Below are 21,799 nucleotides of genomic sequence, written 5' to 3'. Positions count from 1 at the left end.
AACCCTTAGATTTTAGACAAGTTTAAAAAAACAAAAAAATTTAATTATATTATATACATTCATTTTATGAAAATCTTTTTTTTTCCACTTTATAGAAATGAAACCTTTGGAAACTTTTAAAAGTAATTTTTTTTTCTGTGTGATGATCATGTGAAATCTGTACAGTGGCTCACAAAGAGACGTCACAGAGTTAACGAAGGTTCAGTGTTTTGTTTAATGAACGTCCATTTAAATGTCTTGGCAGAGTTGCAAAAAAAAAAAAGAAAAAGATTTTTCAAAGTGGCAGTCAGTCTTTAATAAAGAGCAAAGAAATGCGTCGTCAAGTCAAATCCTTCACACAACAAAAAAGAAAAGAAACCGACTTGATTCAAATTCAAACAATTTCCTATGGCAGATCGAAGCGAAACCTTTTGAAGTACAACCAGGGGTCATCTCACTTCTCTCTTTCTTTTTTTGCCTTTGAGAAATGTTAACTACACAATTAAAAGGTTTATTTATACTGATCAAAAACGTACAGAGTGAAGAAGTTCCACTGGAGACGACTCAAAACGAGACTTAGTGTCTGATAGAAACATGACATTCATTTTAACAATAAAAATATCTGCACAGAAACATCAACAAAAAAAAATAAAGGCTCAAGAAAAGAAAAAAACTGGGTAATGCAAAAAAATTAATATATATATATAAATTTTTCCTTTTCATCTTTTTCAATACAGTCACAAATCACAAATCAGCTGTGGCAACAATTCTCTTTATAAATGTACATAACTGAAAGAGAAAGACCCCCCCCCGATTGATTGTGTTCATCTTTAAGAGCGTATACTGCGAGTACGACGGACTCCCGACTAAACAGAAGCTGCACGTCAAAATCTTGGATATCAAGACCGTCAAAAAAGGCACAAACAGACAGGATGCACAGAGAACTCGGCAGAAGCTTCTTCTTTTTTTTAAGGTTTTATGTTTTTGTTCATACAACTAATACCAGTAAGGTTCTTTTCCAGTGCCCTTAATGTTCCAACACACACCCCTCAAAAAATCAAAAAGACTATCTACAGGCAAGTCAAGTCCCAGCAGGCACCTCGGATTTACAAGTCCCGTCCCCGACGACTGGAGAAGCAAGTGCATCGAATAACTGTGACAGACGAGAGTGTGTGTGTGTGTGTGTGTGTGTGTGTGTGTGTGTGTGTGTGTGTGTGTGTCTTTAACCGTTAACGTCTGTGCAGGTGAAGTTAGTAAGTGCAACAACTGTTGTTTCAGAAAATTCAATTTTGGTCTTTAAAAAAAAAAAAGAAGTTAAATCTCAGTGGACAGAACCATCAAAACCATTTTTCTTTGATTTGCCTCATCAAAGAGGGAACTACGATGATCAATAACTGCATTTTATTCCATTTTTGTTCCTCGTGACACTTGATTTTGATGTTTTCTGGAAATGAATATACATTTTATATCAAATATTTGGAAATTAAGTTTAAGACATATATTTGAGTAAAATGTCAAATGTCAATTCATCATTGATGTTCTTCATATATTTTTGAATCATAAACTTGTTCATCTGATTTGCTGACAAATTCTAACAAAGACTTGTCGGTTAATCGATTAGTCGATCGGCAGATTAAATATCTAACTCGACAGATCTGGTCAACGATTCGTCTCTCGTCATTCATCAAGATAAAACTTCTTGATGAATATTTAATATATAGATGGAACGTCTGTTCAGGAGGTTCAGTGAGATAATTCCTCTGAAAGAAAAAAAAAGTTTAGAATTTTTATCATTGTAGATTTAAGTCTATAATTTCTCCCTTTTAAGTGCCAGAGGAGTCAAGATTCTTAAAGAACCCCTTCGGGTACATTTTGTACATCATGTCGTATGTGATTATATACTTTGAAGTTGTCGTTCTGAAATCTGTAACTGTACCGCGACGCTGAACAGATTCTCGTGACTCGTAGTAAAAAGAAAAAAAAGAAATGACAGCCATTATAGACGCCGCAGTGCAACTCAAAATGAAATGACGTCTGTGCCTCTCGGCTACTGGCTGGTTTGTGTTTACACCCCCCCCCAAAAGAATCCACATATATAATCTCCGAAGTCATAATTGCTTTCACTTGAAATAAAATCTCCAAATTCAACAGTCTTTAATCAGCAGTTACTGACAAGAAGTGAAGATCTACGGTTTTGACTTCTGCTGCAGTTCGGATGTAAGATTTATATGTATATGTATATATATATATATATATTTTTGTTTTTGTTTCAGTGCAGTTGTCTGCTGGTGCCGAACAACTGCCGACTGTCATCAGCGTGAAAATGTGCAATTAAAGCAAAAGAAAAAGTGAATGGAAAAAAAAAACATTTTGAGTTTTATTTCTAGCTCTATCACGCTGCCTGGGATCCCGTTTCTCAGGTTGTGTTGTTGTTGTTGTTGTTTTGTGTGTGTGTTGACTGGTATAAATACAGATATATGGTTATTCTCCTATTTGCAAACCGACGACGAGACGTCTCTGCATGCACGTGGACATTTTGGCCGAAGACTGAAAACGTGGAAAAGAAACGATACCGGAGACACGAAAGAGACAAAAGAGAACGGAGAGGAGCGGACGAAAAGCACCGTGTGATTTGGGAGGTGTGATATATATTCATATTATCCACAGAGGGCGGATCTGCCCGGCTTGTGTGGCACTTGATAACATTGTCGTCTTTGTATACAGAGCTTATAACAGTCATGCAAAAGGGCACAGTTTTATTCTGACAAGGCGCGAGAGAGAGAGAGTTAAACAAGAGGCCGAAGAAAAGGGGAAGAAACACGAGACGGGACGAAAAGGGGAGGCACGACAACACTCCTCCAGAAAGCAAACAAACGTTGTCGTGATAAATTATTTCTTCTCCTGATGCAGTGCGTTTCCCCCAAAATATGGAGAAGATTCTCCACATACAGACTGGTGTGGAATAAACTGACCTTTTTGTCTTTTTAAGTTTCTCGTGGCTGAAGGCAGAAATCGACGGCGGCGAAACCTTTCAAACGCCGTCTCGCTGAAGCCGACGGGGCTTCGTCCGATTCACCTTCTGTCGTCACGCGCGCCATTTAAAAAATCTTAAGATTCTTTAGGCTGTGTGTATATGTATATATTTCTACGTATATATTTGCATACGGGGCCTTCCGTGTGAGAGTTTTAAGGATTCAAATACAAGATCGCCTGATGAAATATCGATCCTCATCAACGGCGAGCGACGGCTCGAGGCTGATGATGTGATTTCGTTGCATAAATCAGTTGGTTTCATTCGCGTTATCCCTTGTAAGAGTGCGACAAAGGTTTTTATGATGGCTGAATATATATATTTTTTAAGTAATACATCCGTCGTTTGTGCAACGTAGGCAAAGTTTTCACCCCACAAAAAAACAAAACCACCCCACAACAGCTATTTATGTTTCACTGTGATTCAACTGGACACGAAAAAAAAGTCTCAAAGAAGAAAAGCCAGAGCAAAAAACGCACTAGGGACAAACACCCAAAAATTGTTTATCTTGGCTTAAAATCACAAAAGCAGCCCCCCCCCAACTGTAAGCTGTGATGTCATCACACCCATAGAGAGAGAGCGAGAGAGAGGAGAAAAGGAGAGTGATTGATTGATTGATTGATTGATTGATTGATTCCTGACGCCATTCCTGAGTAAAGTGGACTTGACGAGTGAGACCCAAGGAATCCGGGTGATGTTAGAAAGCAAGGAGAGGGAAAATAAAAAATAAAAAATATATATGTGTGTGTGTGTGTGTGTGTGTGTGTGTGTGTATATATATCACAGCAACAGTGTGGAGGCAGGGAGGAGGAGCAGTGGCAACGCAGAGAGGCCGGTCCACAGAGTCAATCTGGAGGGAGAAGAGACGCTGTGATGAGACATTCACATGGTGACAGGAAACAACACAACACCCTGATCAATATCAATTCACAACTGAGTTTTCTTTTGAAGCCCCACTGTGTAATTTTTGTAATTTTCTGGCGGCATCTGGTGGTAAAGTTGCAAACCGCCAACCAACTGAGCGACCGACAGGGGACACTTTTTGGTTGCGCACCGCTGATTCCGTTCCCGGTGTTGCGGCGGCGTCTGAAAATTCAACGCGACGTATTCTGGAACCGTTTTGTGCGACAGCCGTATTCAACACAACGTAGCAAACATGCAGATTCACACGGAGGTCGGGTCCACCTCATGTAACTATTACTGATTATACAAATATGAACACATACTTATGGACAATATACTCAATTTCTGTGAACAAGTTCGTCTAAATATGACACACTGTAGCTTTGAGCAATAAATGACATGTTCCGTTACAAGTTTAGATGGTTACAGCATTTGTAGCGAGAGTTCGTTACCACGTACAATTGCAGTTGTATCCGAGTGGATACAACTGCAATATTTATTTTCCTGGAAATCACTTCTTCTTCTTCGCTGCAACCAAAACAGCAGTCGCGCTGTGCTGCCACTGGCGAGTACAAGTTTTTAGACCGACGAAGAAGAAGTGATGTGTGGTAGTGTAGCGTGGGCCAGAGCTATTGATGTCAGCAACTTGTCAATATTTTTCGCTGGAAAGTCCCACGAGGTAAAGCGGCGACCTGAACCGTATTTATACTGTAACTGTGAGGGATTAAAGACAATAGGTATTTTCAGATTCCAATCGTTTAAATGTACCCGTTATAGTTTTTTTTTAAAGGACGCGTGTGACCTTTCGGGTTCCGTTTGTTTGGATATGTTCTAGACATTCTTGCCGGATGCCAGAAAAATATCTGAAGCGATAAAGCAGCATTGTACTCTGCCGTGTATCTTTTAAGTGCCAGGTTTTAGTTTTTCTAAAGTGTTGGTGAAGAACCTCTGCTTCACAAATTAAATCTACATCAACGTGCAGAGTGAGAGGTCTTTTAACTTCTTCGGCTCTTAAGTGGTCGGTTGTTAAATTTAATGTTCCCGAGATTAGAGCTGCAGCGACGCTGACGTGGAACATTATTGCATAAAATCAGTTTTCAATACCCAAGTGCGATGACGACAACGATCTCCCTGATCTGTTTCCATCTCGAAAAACTTGTTGATGTCTTTTGATACTTTCGTTTGCAGCTAAAGGTGATTCTGTTGGTTTGTTTTTTTTAAGGTTGATGTGGACTCACCTCGCGTGAGGCGTTAGGACCTGAAGGCCATCTGGAAACGTGCGGTCTCTTCGAAGATGAGCTCCTTCAGCTTCTCTTTGGGAAGGTCGTCCAGCTCCATGTCGAACTTGAACGGAGCCTCGGCGACCGGCTGCGACACAGAGAAGACAAAGGATGACGACGCCAACGGAGGGCAGGGTCGGGTGGTACCGGATTACAATGTAATCAGGACTATGTAATCAGACTACAAAAAAATAAATAACTATATTCAGACCAGATTACATTTGAATTATTGGATTAGTGACATCGTCAAGGTCTCAAGGATTACTTCATTAAATTTTGATGATGTCTTTAAAATATTGCAATTTTTTAAATCACGTATATATAACTTTATACATTTGTATACATTGTGTTTCATTCAATTTTTCTCTGATTTACCGATAATGAAAATGCTTTTCTGGTTTGTTTAGTAATCATGCTGAATATGCTAAATGCATTTTATTTGCGTTGAAAATGTTTTTGATGTTTAAACTGTTTTTTTTCTAATTAAAATTTTGATTGGGATCACAGTTGGTGTACATAATAAAGCACTAGCATATACAACATTTTCCAGACTACCCCATGACACCTTTGTGGCATAAAGCAAATTAACTACTACAAAATAAAAACTAAATAAAATAATAAATAAAGTTTAAATGGTTTTAAAGATTCATTTGAGGAATTTAACATTTTGTGGTTGCATCCAAAAGTGTTTTATTATTCATTATTATTTTTGTAATCCAATGGATTTAAGTTACGGGTTACTTCAAATTGTCATGTGTTGTGTGTCATCAATAACCGACTGCATCACTCAGAGTGATCAGACCCAACCCCGTCGTCGACGGGAAGTGACTGGTCTCACCTCATCCGTGGGGTCGTAGTATTGCTCCAGGTACGGATGCGCCAGCGCCTCCTCCACCTCGATCCGCTTGTGAGGGTTGAAGGTCAACATCTTGTCCAGCAGGTCCAGAGCTGCAACATGAACAGCAGAGTGAGTGACACGGAAGACGACAGTGAACCTCGTCTGACCACCGCAGGGCGCTGTGACACCCTGAACGCTGTTTGGAGATGTTGCCGGCGGGGAGAAACACAAGACTCGAATGTTCAGATTTTTGCTGCACGTGCGGCTTCAGTGAAGTGAGGGATTCCATCAGCAAATCGTTTTTTGAGGGAGGTGACTCCTCCCCCTTTCCTGTCTGCAGACTTTTGATTTTTTTTTTTTTATACTGCAGTGGATGGAATTCAATACTTGTTTCACAATCATACTAGACAAAATAAAAGAGGGGTGGTGGAAAACCGGAGACCGTCATATGGTTGAGAATGATTTGTCTTTTGTTACATTAACGTTTTAACTATTGTTATTAGGGTAAGCACAGAGGATGTCGCACCTTGTACAAATTGTTAAGCCCTATATTGTGATTTTTGAATGGGGTCTAGAAGATCAAATTTGATTTAATCAATGGATTAATTGAACTTTTAATCTGAACATTATATATTTAACATCTTTAAAGGACTAAACGTCCTCCTGGTAGGGTTGGGAACAGAAACTTGGTTCAGTGCCAGGAACCAGGCTTCTGTGAGGAAAAAAAAACAACGCCTAAATGTCTGCAGGGACGTGACTAGTTGAATCAATAAGAGCCAGAATCGACGAGCGGAATCAGAATTGATCAAATTCAAAACGATACCGGTCCCCTAACTCCGAGCACCACCTCATTCGCAAATGTCCTAGAAATGAGCAGGAAAGGTGTGTTTGTCGTCCGACGCTCTGACCTTTGGGATCGGCGTTGGGGAAGAGGCGGTTCCACGGCACTTTGCAGCGCAGGGGCAGCGACAGCAGGTAGTTCCGGGCCTTGATGTTGATGATGCAGTTGAGGTCCTCCTGGGAGGGGGAACCCAGGATCCCTGAAGAGACGAAATCACCACTCTCCATAAATCACACAAATCTAAGTTTTTCCACGAATGTGAGGACGTTTTCTCTGGAGCAAAAACACAGATGGGAGAAGCGAGACGTGGTCCAGCACCACGACACAAAGACTCTGACTTATTAAAGTCGTATCAGCCGCAGCATCGATGCACTGACACCAGGAAGCTGTTGTTACGGACAAAGAGTGACATTTTGGATGAATTCAAATCTTTTAGTAAAACATGGGAGTTATTTAAATAATGCTATGACCATTATGAAAACTTATTTTAAATATCTATAATTAGGAAAGACGTGGGCACAATATATTACTATTTTTACTATGAACCAACTGACATTACAACAGCCATGTTTATACTCAACTAGTTATTAATTCAAGTACTATGAAAAAAATACATATTCTGTTTTTTTAAAATGATAAGATAGAAGTTATGGTGTTTGTGACTTTGTTATTTCAACACGAACATCACCAATACTCCAATAATTAATAAAAAAAATGTGTGTTTTGCTTTCAGAGTTTAGAGAAAATTAATCTAAATCTGTAACAACTAATCATAGTAAATTTTTTATCTTAAATTTTATTTTTTCAAATGCTCCTCAAACATTTTTTTATCGGTAGGAATCAAAAAGACACTTGAAGACATAGCAATTTTCCCAGTTGTTTTTTCTTCTTCTTCAATTTTAATAATTAAATGATGAATTGATAATTGAGAAAATAATCAGCAGATTAATCAACTGTAAAAAACTAAAAACAAACATAAAGATGTCAAACTGACAAACAAATCAAATCAAGGTAAAACCTGACATTTCCCTTAATCAAGGTCAAAAAAGCAAAAAACTAATATGACATAAAAGAGACTTTTACTATTATTATTACCCAGAATGTGGTTGAGCTGATCCAAGTAGTGCTTCCCCGGAAAGATGGGCCTGTTGGACAACATCTCGGCCAGGATGCAGCCCACTGACCAGATGTCTATGGACTTGGTGTAGCCCTGATCGTGAGGGGGGGGGAGACAAAGACACGTCATGACTACACTGTATATCTAACGACAATTTAATATTAGTTGGTGGACCTTGGGAGTCTCACCTTGGAGTTGAGCATGATCTCCGGTGCTCGGTACCAACGCGTGGCCACGTACTCTGTGAGGAACCCGGTGTGATCGTGGTCGGGATCTGCCACGCGAGCCAGGCCAAAGTCACAGATCTGCGGGGAGACGAGACGAGAAATCACTGAAGGGCTGCGGAGTTAACTTCAACGTCAAACTGCCGACGGGTCGGAAACGACCACGTCCTCCGTCGCCGAGACGCTCACCTTGAGATCGCAGGTGGTGTTGAGCAGGAGGTTGGACGGCTTCAGGTCGCGGTGCAGCACGTTGGCGGAGTGGATGTACTTGAGCCCTCGTAGGATCTGGTACAGGAAGTAGCAGATGTGGTCGTTGCTCAGGTGCTGGGTCTTCAGGAGCTTGTACAGGTCCGTCTCCATGAGGTCCTGGACGATGTATCTGCACCAGGTCCAGGTTAAAGAACTCAAGTTACCTAACATTTACATTCCCACCTGAAGCACAACGTGGTTCTGTTCTACCAAAGAAAGGGGGGGGTTTGGTCACAACCGTTTCTTTTATATACAACAGTATAAAACCTGACACACGCACAAACACACACGCACAAACACACACTGCATTATGACAAGCGATGGTGATTATGGACTCGACCAGTTCGCTGCTGTTGCTGCCGGGCTACAGTGAAGAGGCTCTGCCAGATATATGGTGACAGGTGATGATTATGCAAAAGAATACAATGAATACAGTGTAAGAGCAACATCACTGGATATACAAAGAAATCCCTGCGTTAGACACTTAAGACCAAAATAAATATCTTCGAATGCCCCCTTAATTGCCCCAATCAAGGGGGCAAAACCTGACGGCTACGTGATGTGCTTTTACGCCGATGTACAGTGTAAAGGATACACGTCCTTCATCTGGTCGATGGTCGGCGTGCGGATGATGTCGTTGATGCCGATGATGTTCTCATGTTTGAAGCGCAGGAGGATCTTGATCTCCCGCAGCGTGCGCTGACAGTACGTCTGGTGCTCGAAGGGGCTGATCTTCTTGATGGCCACGCGCACCTTGTTGTCCCGGTCATAAGCAGAGCTGTAAAAAAAAATACAATACGCCAATGTTAAAAAAGGAACAAAAGATTTGGATTTTTTTTAGGCTAATTTAAAACTCGGTGCAGGTGAGTGAGTGAGTTTTATATTCCTATTTTGCAGATTTAGTAGAGGCTCATCTGTGACTAACGACATAAAAACTACTTGAACCGATTAATGGATTATCAAAAATGGTTGGCGATAGTAATCGATTGACTGTTGCAGCTCTAACCGACAGCTAACAGCCCCTTCAAAGGCTCTTGTTGTGGCCGACTACGATGTGAAGGTGAGTTTACACTCTTTTACAAGATCACCACCCCGGCGTCTTTGCAATAAACTTTGGGAAACCCGATCGACCTTTCTTGTGTAATTTTACGGACCAAACATTTAAACGATTAATCGAGAAAACAATCAGAATAGACAGATTATGATTCCATAATGATAATTAGTTGCAGCATTAAGGAGAAGATCAAGAACTACTCTTGAACAATGACGTTTCTGTGTGATCAGATGTCGACGGGGGAAAGAAAGACCAGAAAGCCCAGAGGACATAAAGAGGAGGAGGAGGAGGAAACAGCGAGTGTGAACCAGGCTACCTTTTTTTGCCTGCTGGCCTTTTTTCGTTAAATTGACGACGCCCACTGTTCAGCTCTTTGGTGATACTTTACATTAACACGTGATAACATGTTCGTGGCGTTATTGGAGTGAAATGCAATCACAAAAAATAACAAAAGAGCGACTGTGGCACAAATCTGTAAAGGCGTCTGACTAATGGTCTGAACGCGTCAACACCCAGAAGATTAATTGTTCACTTCCCGCGACGAGACGACTCCTCCACACCGAGGAAAACAGTCCAGGTACAGACTTGTCCACTGGTGAACTTCAGGCTCTTTACCGCTGGCTCAGTGGCTGTTTCGACAATTCCCACACTAAGGTGCTAAAACATGCATCTTGTACGTTGCCAACATTAACTCCAAAAAAAGGCTGTCGTCGCAATCCAATGAAATAAAATAATCGAATAACTAGCTCATAGTTGTACTGTACGCCAGCAACAACCAGTCAAGTCGCAGCAGGAATCTCCCCTTTTGTTTCCGGAGTTTTGGCGTTGAGTGATGGCCGGAAAAAAAACGTCTTTCATTTTATCAAGTTAAGACATACGGCAGAAAATTCAAACATTCATTCTTGAGTTATGGCCCAAAACATGATGTGTGGCGTCAGAGTAACCCTGACCTTTGAACTAGGGCCCGACCGATATATCAGTTGGCCGATAATATGGATATTAGCCTTTCACAGACACATTGGCATCGGAGGATATTTTAAGAGCCCGACCGATATTATCGGCCAACAGATTTGAGCCTTTAAATGAGCATCTATGTTAACATCTTATGTAAAATGAATGTTTATAACTTCTATGTATTTGTATGCTAAATTTATAGTTATTGATGATAAATGGTTAAACTAAAAAATATCAAGTCTCAATTACATGTCTTTGTCAAAAAGATTTGATAACGACAGCTTATCAATCATCATCATCCGAGTCATCTGGTTTCCAAACTGTTGCAACTCGCTGCCATTTTGGTGCAAAATCACGAACAAAATGAAAAAAAAACAAAACAAAAAAAACCTGCCTAATAATAAAGCTGAGTGTTGATGGATTCCTTAAGTTTAAGCCAAGCGTGTTTTTATATCTGCACATTACAAACAAAAGAGACCCGCAGACCCACAGAGTGTGACAAAATAAGACGAGTTGCTATAGCGACCGGGGGGCGCGACTGAAATGTAAACACAAGTGTGCCAGCTTCTGCGAGGGAAATATGAGTGACCTTCCTTTCCACTGCGAGAGGAGTGTGTCTGTGCTCTCTCTGTCTGTGTGTGTGTGTGTGTGTGTGTGTGTGTGTGTGTGTGTGTGTGTGTGTGTGTGTGTGTGTGTGTGTGTGTGTGTGTGTGTGTGTGTGTGTGTGTGTGTGTGTGTGTGTGGGAGGAAACGGTTCTCCGTGTAACTGTTCCAACACCGGTAGATCCCCTTATGTACAGAGGAGATACAAGACTTGTTCAAAAGATAAAATCTGATACGTAGCAGAGACACGCTGTGTCTTCACGTACAGTACAGTACAGTACAGTCAATGGCACAGCTCAGCCTCCAAATAAGTTTTGAAAGCACAATATTTTCTCACAATGTAAACTCACAAGCACAATGTTTTTATTTTACGTCAAATTAATTACGTTTATTTTCTCAATGCCTGTCCTGTATATTTGGTTGTGGAGCTGCAACAGTTAATTGATTAATCGATTAGTAATCAACTACTACATTAATCTCCAACTATTTTGACAATCGATTTGATAATTTTATGGGAAAAAAAGGAAAAATTCTATGATTTTCAGCTTAAATGTAATATCTTCTGGTTTCTTTGCTCCTCTGTGACTGAATGAGTGACTCTCTAAACTGAATATCTTTGGTTTGTGGACAAAACGAAACATTACCTTCAGGCTTTAAGAAACACGATCGACATTTTTCACCTTTTTATGGACCTAAATCGAGAAAATAATCTACAGATTAATCGATAGTGAAAACGATCGTTAGTTGCAGTCCTATTTGGCTGTATTTGTGTTTTCTTTTTATTTATAGATATTAATGTTCAATTTTATGGTTAAATAAAAATATCAAGCTTCAATTACATTTCTTTGTCATCAAAGGTTTGATAACGACCTCTTAGGAATCATTGACAGATTAAAAAAAATATATAAATATCAACCAATGTACCGGTATCGGAAATCTTGTACTCCCTAATATCGATATCGGCCCCCAAAAATCCATATTGGTCGGGCTCTAGAAGGTAGTTAAAGTGAACTAGAACTGCAACAATATATATATATATATATATATATATATATATATATATATATATATATATATATATATATATATATATATATATATATATGTGTATATATATATGTGTATGTATATACACACACTTGTTATGAAACTTTATGATGTCCTGCAGAAAAAAATCGACACGAGATCGAGAGGACAATCTTGGCTCACACTACATTTCGCAATGTTTACTGAGGCAAGCCCCTGAGTTCCTCGTCTGTTTGTCCAGTCCTGTAACAGAAGAAACTTTTTTTTAAGGAAGTACAAAGTACAGTGATCCCAGTGCAGTAGTCTTGACCTGCTGCTCGGCCTTATCGCCAAAGTGCGGAGTTTAATTTACGAAAACCGTTGCTGTGGGGACCGTCTGCCGCTGTGATTGGTTTTGATAGATACCGATGTACAGTAGATTCCTCAGCGTTGGCTAGTAGGCAAAGCACAAACCCAACCCATGTGTTGTGGCTTTAAGAGGTTGCATGCGACACATTGTGGCGTGACAACAATCCCTGGTTGCAGCACTAGCAGATGAAATCCATCCATATTTTCAGAATTCACATAGTCCTGACCTTTGACCTCTTGGTAACTTCAAATGGATCGCAAAATCAGTATCTTGTATTTAAAATATTAGCGATTAGCCTGTAATATTTTCTCTCACCTAATCGATTTTTTATTTTGTGGATATCAGGAAATAGTGAAAACGGCACGTCACAATAACCCTCAGCCCAAGATTACCTTTTGATTACTACTACACATAATAATAATAATTTCATATTTTTAAAGACACCTTTACTAAATGTATTGGTCACACATTTCCCTTCTAATTGAACAGACATGCTCTGATGATCTACTCTGGTTCTTTTCTGTGGAACGTGAATACGCTCGGAGAAGACTTTCCTCTTTCCTCTGCTTCTCTATGGTTTTCTGAGCGTGGTGGGGGGGGGGGGGGGGGGGGGTCTGTTTCCAAGGAGATGTGAATACAAGGCTTTACACTGCAGCCGCTGTCTTATGCAATAGGGCTGTTGCCATGACGACGTTCGGGGAGTTGGGTCGGAGGAAAGGGGGGTGGGGGGGTGGGGTTCGCTCGCTATGCCTTAAGGGCAACGTGTGCAGATATGAACGTCCGCTGCAAAACCTATGCAGATATTGCATCGAGTTGGACGCTGTGCAAAAAAAAAAAGAAAAGAAAGAAGAGAGAATTTCTTTTCCACTGCATCAGTTCGGAGGGACGGGCCTCGAACAACCCTCGCCGGATGCTGAGCGAGTGAGGATGTTAAGTCTGCTGCATTAAACATTATGCTATTTGAGGGTTAATTTTAAAATGCTATTTAACATATGACAGAATTATCACACGGCAGCTATTTCAGATTTGGATGCATCTGCTCAATCAAATACACTTCCTGTCAGTGTATAACCAAACCAACCACAAGAACCAGTTTAGTGAGATGACTGTGACGTGTTTGTGTTTACGAGAACCTTTCACTCATATCGCGCGTGGTTGAATGATAACACGAGCTCTATGTCATTACATTAAATTACATTGCATTCTTTATGTAAGTGCTATCAACCCTGAATCATGCAAGTACATACAAAGTTATCAAATAGGCTCCAACAAGTGCTCCATTTTAAAATGTTTATAATTATTTCCTGTTTTAATGATTCATGGACGAAGGTGCAGTCTGAACAGGTGAGTTTTCGCTCTGCGACGGTGAGTTTCACAATCACACCGACCTCAGTGTGAAAGCACGTACGACAGAAGGGAACCCACAGGAATGATGTGGGACGTCAGATTGAAAAAGGCGGTTTCGGGACTTTCCAGTTCCAGTAGTACGTAACAATAACTTCTAACTGTACGATATGGACCCGGCTAATTCGCAGAAAACAGACAGATGAATTAAACAATAAAAAAATGTGTAATCATTTCCGTTTTTCTATAACATCTTCTAAAGGCTTCTTTCTTTTCTACCAAGACAACTTTTACTTCCTTGCACTGAGCTCTGACATGCCCCACTAGAAAAGGACAAACGTTCTCTGTTAAATAACTGTGTCCACTGCAAAACATTTTTATGACCATCTTTAACGGCCCCTTCGTGCGATGCTAAGAATCATGATCATCGACCATCTGGCCGATAACGATCCAGTTTTAATGTCAGTATTCAAAGTAAACACAGACTCGCCGGGTGAGGCTCATCGTCGGTGGTGAAAACACGGACAAAGACTGTGAATCAAGAACTGTTGTACTATAAAAACATAAATGTACCACACGTACACCAGGTCATCGCTTTGTGACGTCCAGCTCTCGGCTGCTGATCAAACAACTTGGAGCTCAGTATCTGTTTGATCTGCTTACATCCAACCAGGTTCATGCAGTTATTAAAGTAAAACCTCCCACTATCTCCCTGAATGAGGATAAACAATCGATAAGACTATTTTTTTTTAGTTGTTATTTGTAATCCTTCACAATTAACCAGGATTTATTTCGACGTCTAATCCAAGATCAGGCCAAAACGTTCACTTTAGACCACGTGCAGCCAAAACTACTAGTTATCGATCAACGCAAACTTAATCAACAACTTTTGTTGATAATCAAGTCATATTAATAATAGCTCAAAATGACAAACATTGACTGGTTCCAGCTTCACAATGGTGAGAATATTCTGCTTTTCTTTGTCTTAGGTGACAGTAAAGTGAATATAATATTGGTTTTAGACTGCTGATGGTATAAATCATGTTAATTGAGTAAAAATTGTAAATATTCTCTAATATTTTCTTTCCAAACATGAAGCTTCTAATACAATTTAAAAAAGATTATCTTGACAGCTTAATCAGACCAAAAGATCCAGAGAGGAACTGCAGCAGTTCATCAACCACTTCCGTTTGCTGACTGTCCCTAAAGAACCTGTTGTTTAAACTATACTTATGATTTTTTTTAACTTAAGCTAGTAATTTTGAAAGTTAGCTAAAGGCAAGTAAAGAGTTCCGCATTACTTCAAAGACAAGTTTAAAGTGGAGGACAGAAAAATTTAGCCTGCAACCCAGATGAATTCTGGGAGCTCATTTCATTTGTCTGGATCCCCTCCAGAACACTTGCCAGTCCAATCACAACTGATTGTCTGAAAATGGGCGGGGTTTGATGTACCGTGACGCGGAGTGAAGCGACTCTTGTAAACGACCAAGATGGCTTCCGCTGATGAACGAGCATCTGACTAAAATTGACTATCCAATTGCGTCTGCTGGCATTTCGGTATGCGTCCGTTGGTAACGCCCTCTTGGAAATCGAAAAAGAACTGAGAGGTCCGGGACTGATACACAATTGAGTATTAGCCTGACTACGCCGGGCTTTCGCCAGAGCCGTGAGGGCCGACTTACGGGGGGGAGGTCCGATGTTAATTCACCTCTTACTTTGTGCCCACATTCGAACAACCTCACATGAAAGACAATAGCACTCCTGTGTGTGTGTGTGCCCGATCTAAATACGACTTCAATCTCTGCATACTTTGATAATAAAATGAGACCAAGAGAAACCATCACCTGACCAAATCTGCAAATTTGAACTTTGCATAAACACACACACACCACAGCCATCGTATCCTAACACCAAGTCAAGGGGGAGGGGTTTGGTATCATCTCAATTTCCTCATGATGCATCAAGCTAAAGGCAAACAAGCAACAGAAGCAAAGTAATGAACTCTTCTCTCCGGCCCTGATGGAGATGGACCATCGATATCGGCTGAACGCCTCACGTGCCTGTTGGACCACAAGTCGTTGAGCTCGTCTTTGGCGGCCGCACTCACTGCAAATTACACAAATTACATCTCCTTCCGAATTGCACAACGGGATTTTCAAGAGTGTCAAGGCTCTCATTCGCTCTGTCGCTCTTCCATTGGCGTGCGGAGTGTGGCGGTGCTGATGTCAGAGGCAGAGGGGTTGCCATGGAGACGGGCGTCACAGTGGCATTTCAAAGGGGGGGGGGGGCGCAGCAGAGCATCGGCAACAGGAGGGTCAAGGAGTCGATATCGAGATCGTACATTTTAAATGGAGCTCATTTTATATGAAATGTTACATCACTGGGGGCCAATATCGATATTTGTTTTTTGGGAAACTGTATTTTTAACTATTTAAAAACTGTAAAAATTAAATGTCCTGAGACTTGTCTAGACTCCACATGGGCTTGTTTCAAGACTGAAGGCTTGAGGTTCATTGCATATATTATAGCAGAGACCTGATGTCACAACTTTCATCACTCAATTACAAAAATCAAAACACAAATGGAGCTGAAGCTTTTCATCGACTGACGACAAACGTCCGCCGCCTGCAGCTTCTACAACGACAGGATTTGGGTAAAACAAGTTTACGTACGCAATCTTTTTAGACTGAACTAATTAGGTCTGGAGCTAACGGTCATTTTTCTATTTATTGATTGATCTGTTGATTGTTGTTTGGTGTGTAGATTCAGTAATATGTCCATTCCAGTTTCTCCTCATCCAAAAAACTTCAGATTGCTTTGTTTTGTCGGTGACCAACAGGCCAGAAACCCCCCCAGTTTACAGTCAGGGAAAATGCTTAGAAAAATCAAAAGAAATCTTTGTCCAATCGTGCGTTCATGTCACGTTAGATTTACTGAAACTGTAAATGAAAAAAACTGCTCACATGCAGATTTACTACAGAGAAAATATGGTGCCAAATCCACTGATATTGATAAACCTGTTGTGCGTTGGTATGTAAGCACCAATCCGATACACTTGATCATATCTGTGTTAGTGAGTTAGTCAAACCAAACACACACACACACACACACACACACACACACACACACACACACACACACACACACACACACACACACACACACACACACACACACACACACACACACACACACACACACACACACACACACACACACACACACACACAGGAGCCCCTCTCCCCCCTCCATGATCTAACCGTTCACGTGGGCGGGTTGAAAAAAGGCAGAGTGTGTGCAGCGGCAGCGTCTGAATATCATCACGGACGGACGATGCAGTATCTTGTGACGGCCGTGAGCAGGACGCCGGCATGCACATGAACCGGAGCTCATGTCGAGAGGCTCCGTGCAGGCCCTCGGCCACTGGAGAGACCTGACGCGCGGCAGCCGCACCGCCCGCCAACAAGAGGCTATTGAAAACAGAAATAGGTCTGGCCTGCTCTGAAGATGACACAGACGTGCCTCGCTGCCGACCAGCCCTCCAACCGTACAGTACGGTACAGTCGAGAGGATTTTGTAATACAGCAGCGGCGCATCGAATGCTCAAATTCTCCTTTGCAGTACAATAACCGAAACACATTTAATCGACTATGAAGAGAAACACCTTGGATCGTGTTTCAGCTTCTCTGAAGGACAGATAAAAAAAGACGCGTTCTATGACAAAACACAACGAAAACACAACAGAAACAAAAAAAACAACCCCGAATTTTGACTCTGTAATCAAGGCATTGACATCAAATGTTGGTGAGAGACGGAAGGAACGTTGCAGTCACAATAATCATCTCTCTTGGACGTGATTTTAAAAGAAATCCACTGTATCTCTGTGTCAATTTCAAGACTTGAACATTCAGTTTCCCACGCTGCACACGAGCAACGACCCGCCTGCTGTACTTGTGCGAAACATTTGCTTGGTTTCAAAAGTGTCATAACACTGATAAACCGATCAGGTCGAGTGATGCACAGAGTCGCACAGGACGTTTGGATTTAAGGGGGCAGTAAGTGATTTTGGAGAGAGCTTGCCTCTCCTCTTTGATGATGTGATTTTCCTGCTTTGGCCGGGGGCCGCGAACCCGGGCCCCCCAGTTTGGGAGACCGACGCGCAAACCACTAGGCCAAAACTGTCTAGTTTTTGGCCTAGTCTAGACGATTGTTGTTTAAAACTGCACTTGCAGTGTCGTGAGGTGTGGTCCGCACCAATTTTTGGGGGGTTTTCAATTCACAGTCAGGGCTGAGCCGACATTGTCGGCACACACAAACAGAACTGACAGCTAGCGGACTCCGTGAGGAAATATTAGCTGAATTGGAAAAAAAGAGTAGTGGGATTAAAATCGCTTACTGCCCCTTTATGTGACTTCAATTACTGATCGACAGTCTATTTTATTCATAGATTAATCGCTTCAAGTAGTTTTTATGAAGAAAAAGTCAAAATTCTCTGATTTCAGCTTCTTACATTTTCTGGTTTCTTTGCTGCTCTGTGACAGTAAACTGAATATCGTTGGTGTGTGGACGAAACAGGACATCATCTTGGGAGTTTCGATCGACATTTTTCTCCATTTTATGACCAAACAACCAATCGATAGTGAACATAATCGTATGTTGCAGCCCTACAGCGGGAGCTTCGTCAGATGTGAACTTGTGAAATGATTTCTAGCTGTCGCGACCATCACCACTTCCCACCTCTAAACCCTCACTCGACTGTATCTCTGTCTCTGCCTTCTTTTTTTTACAACCGAGCAGCCTTCCAACACTGAGGGGCTGCGATGAACAACCGTGTGTTATCTTCTGCCTTCAGCCTTGAGCCACAGCACGTACCAATCGTTTGACGATAGGAGTTGATACGAGCAGCTCATCCACGGCTGCCTGTCCGCGTTTGCTGGTTGGTTTTCCTTGTTTTTCCCTTTTTGCAGACAAAAGGGTGCTAAACAACCAGCTGTGCTTCTGTGGGCAAGGCGATGTTGTGGCAAATCGGCGCCCTCTCTCTGGGAAAAATCCAGCTCAGTCTCACCGCAGAACAAAAAGGAAAAAGAAAAAGAACTACACTGCTGTCGCTTGACACGACGACAACACATTATGTAATCCAGTAGAGTACAGTACAGTACAGTCAGTCAGCACATTTAGGGTGAACTACATCACCACCTCGGTCTGCAGATGGAGATACAACTAGATCCAGGATTTGATGGAACGCAATCTGAGGAGCGGCTAAATTAAATGTACGGTAACCTTCAGAATGAACGCTACACTTAAGATGCAAAAAAATCTATGTGTACCACAAATACGATGCGGCAGAGGTGACGGGCATATCCTCCACTGAAGAGCTGACAGCATCTCATGAGGATGAAAATACATCTTCCACAGTGTTTTCACCTCCTGCAAACTCCTTCATATGCTAAGACATCTGCATCAGCTCCTGGGGGAAATGTACAAGTAATATCTTGTATATATATCTTCAAATACAAATACACCATAATCAACGACAAGACCTAAAAACACTGTGCACAGCTGCCAGACACACAAGTATGATGACAGAAGAGGCTCATGGGAGTATGACCACACATTATATGATTAATAAAACCTATAGAATGCATGGTTAGGTATAAAAAAAATATGAGTTTGAGATATAAAATCAAAAGTGAATTCAAAGTGAAGGAGCCTGTTGTTGAGATGATACAGATAAAAAGAAAAAGAAAAAAATGCAGATTTGTTCATTTTATGAGAAAAAAAATGGTGCGTTCAAGAGAAGGAAAAAAAAAAGTCAGTTAAAAGAGGAAACCAATGTTTTTCTTCTTCAAAAACATGTAGAAAACGAATGGCGAAATAATGAAGCAGAATCTGACTTTCACTTCAAAGTTTGGGGAGAAAACAAACCGAAACGAACAGAGAGAGAGAGAGAGAAAATAAAATCAAACTAAATCCACCACATCACTGGAGCTGTGATTTCCAGCTGCCTCTCAACCGGGCTAACGACGCTGCGGCTCAAGCTAGCGAGGAGGAGGAGGAGAAGAAGAAGAAGAACAGTATTCTGGTTTCGTCATTTTAAAGGGAAACAGATGTAAGTTAGCTTACGAGCTAAAAGAAGGAAAAACACGGAGAGTCGAACAGAACAGTATGGAGGGGAGGGGGGGGGGGACTCACCACACCATCCCGTAGGCGCCCTCCCCGATGTAGGAGAGGTTGCTGTACCGGGGTCCGACGTCGAAGGCCTGGCCGCGGACGAGCTCCGCTCCCGCTCCCGACCCGGGGCTGGGGCCGCAGCCGGCGGGGGCAGACACGGCAGCTGTCGCCATTACAAGCACTGACTTTTAAAATAATCCTTATAGATATATATGTATATATATATTAATATTTATATAGACACGTCGTTCAAAGTGCTTTTACAAAAATTTAAAAAAAAAAAACAGACGCGAGAGTGTCTGTGGGTGTTTGTGTCCGTCGTCCGTGTGAGAGCGCCGGGGGCCTTCGCGACGTGCGGAGCGAGTTCTTCTTTCCGTTAACGTGCCTCCGGTCCGGTGCTGTCGCAGGCAGGAGCGAGCAGCGGGGGGAGGGGGGGAGGGAGGGGGGGAGGAGAGAGGGAGGGAGGCAGGAAGTAACGGAGGGGGTCACGTGATCTGATGTTTTCTTTTTTTTTTCTTCTTCTTCTTCTTCTTCTTCTTCTTCTTCTTCTTCTTCTTCTTCTTCTTCTTCTTTTTCTTCTTCTCTGGTTTATGGCGGATCGCAAACCAACGTTTTAAGCTGCGTACCGCCACCTACTGTACCGGAAGTGTGTAACCCCGGGCTTCGAAAAACTTCTTTTATTAATTAACATTTTTATCGAAGGCGGTCATGTGATCTGATGTTTTATTTTTTTCCTTTATTTTTTCTTCTTCTTGTGCTTCTTCTTGTTCTTGTGCTTCTTCTTGTTCTTTTTCTTCTTTTTCTTCTTCTTCTTCTCTGGTTTATGGCGGATCGCAAACCAACGTTTTAAGCTGCGTACCGCCACCTACTGTACCGGAAGTGTAACCCCGGGCTTCTATAGGGCCCGGGGTTACACACTTCTTTTATTAATTAACATTTCTATCGAAGGCGGTCATGTGATCTGATGTTTTTTTTTTCTTTTATTTTTTCTTCTTCTTCTTCTTCTTCTGTCTTCTAAATTGTTCTTTTTAATATTTGTGCAGGACCTTTGTTGCGTTCAGATGCTGCTTCTTACTCAGTAGAGCAAAAGAAAAAAAAAGACTTCAGAATAAATGCCATTAAAAAAAACTTATTTTGTTGTTGTCAGCCTAAGTGCAGCAAACGTAACAAGGGCTGCAAACTAACGATTATTTTCATAATCGATTCATCTGGCACATATTTTCTCGCTTAAACAAGTAAGTTGTTTGGTCCATAAAATGGTGAAAAATGTCAATGGTGTTTCCCAAAACTCCAACATGATGTTTTGTTTTGTCCACACACCAAAGACATTTAGTTTATTGTCACAAAGGAGTAAGGAAACCAGAAAATATTCACATTTAAGAAGCTAAAAATCAGAGAATTGTGTCTTTTTTTTCCTAATAAAAATTATTTGAACCGATTAATGGATTATCACAATAGTTGGCAATCAAATGGCAGTTCTAAATGTAACATTAAACATGTTAGTTCTCCTCGGTAACACTTACACAACGCAGTTTTCCATGGTATTTTCAATTACTTCATTGAATTCAATCCCTTTTGTTTTGATTGAACAGAGCCGGCCCTAGCCTCTATGGGGCCCTAAGCAGAATGTGATTTGCCTCCCTATCTATCTATCTATCTATCTATCTATCTATCTTTATGCTTCCATGGTTTTTAATCTTAAAATATAGCCAACTCACAATAGTGGCCCAGTGTTAATTTGCATTTGGGTCACATTTCTCATCTGGCAATTATTTAAATTTATAATTTTAAGTTATTTAAGTTTCCACGTTCACTTCTTTGGAAAAAATGGAACAA

The 21,799-nt window shown here is 41.2% G+C and overlaps 1 protein-coding gene across 1 annotated transcript; it reads right to left on the bottom strand.

The window, feature by feature from the left end:
• Positions 1 to 195: 195 nt before the first annotated feature.
• mapk1 (mitogen-activated protein kinase 1) lies at positions 196 to 20,394 on the bottom strand. Its single transcript, XM_035639898.2, has 9 exons — positions 19,985 to 20,394; positions 9,058 to 9,240; positions 8,403 to 8,592; positions 8,178 to 8,294; positions 7,968 to 8,082; positions 6,940 to 7,071; positions 6,032 to 6,141; positions 5,152 to 5,281; positions 196 to 3,860 (listed from the first exon to the last, which is right to left on the bottom strand). Exons 1-8 carry the CDS (start codon positions 20,134 to 20,136, stop codon positions 5,165 to 5,167), a joined length of 1,116 nt encoding a protein of 371 aa, XP_035495791.1. The 5' UTR covers positions 20,137 to 20,394; the 3' UTR covers positions 196 to 3,860; positions 5,152 to 5,164.
• Between the last annotated feature and the right edge of the window lie 1,405 nt (positions 20,395 to 21,799).

Source organism: Scophthalmus maximus, chromosome 19 (genome assembly GCF_022379125.1).
Source record: "Scophthalmus maximus strain ysfricsl-2021 chromosome 19, ASM2237912v1, whole genome shotgun sequence".
Taxonomy (NCBI): Eukaryota; Metazoa; Chordata; class Actinopteri; order Pleuronectiformes; family Scophthalmidae; genus Scophthalmus; species Scophthalmus maximus.
Note: the sequence above shows the minus strand (reverse complement) of the source record. Positions and strands in the feature narration are given on the sequence as shown.

Bases quoted from the DNA above. Each gene is read 5' to 3' on its own strand.
- mapk1 (XM_035639898.2), bottom strand. From the start codon at position 20,136: ATGGCGACAGCTGCCGTGTCTGCCCCCGCCGGCTGCGGCCCCAGCCCC. The intron at 8,593-9,057 runs GTATCCTTTACA...GACCTGGTGCAG, and splicing joins ATCGACCAGATGAAGGACGT to ATACATCGTCCAGGACCTCA. The intron at 5,282-6,031 runs GTGAGACCAGTC...TCTGTGTCGCAG, and splicing joins ACTACGACCCCACGGATGAG to CCGGTCGCCGAGGCTCCGTT.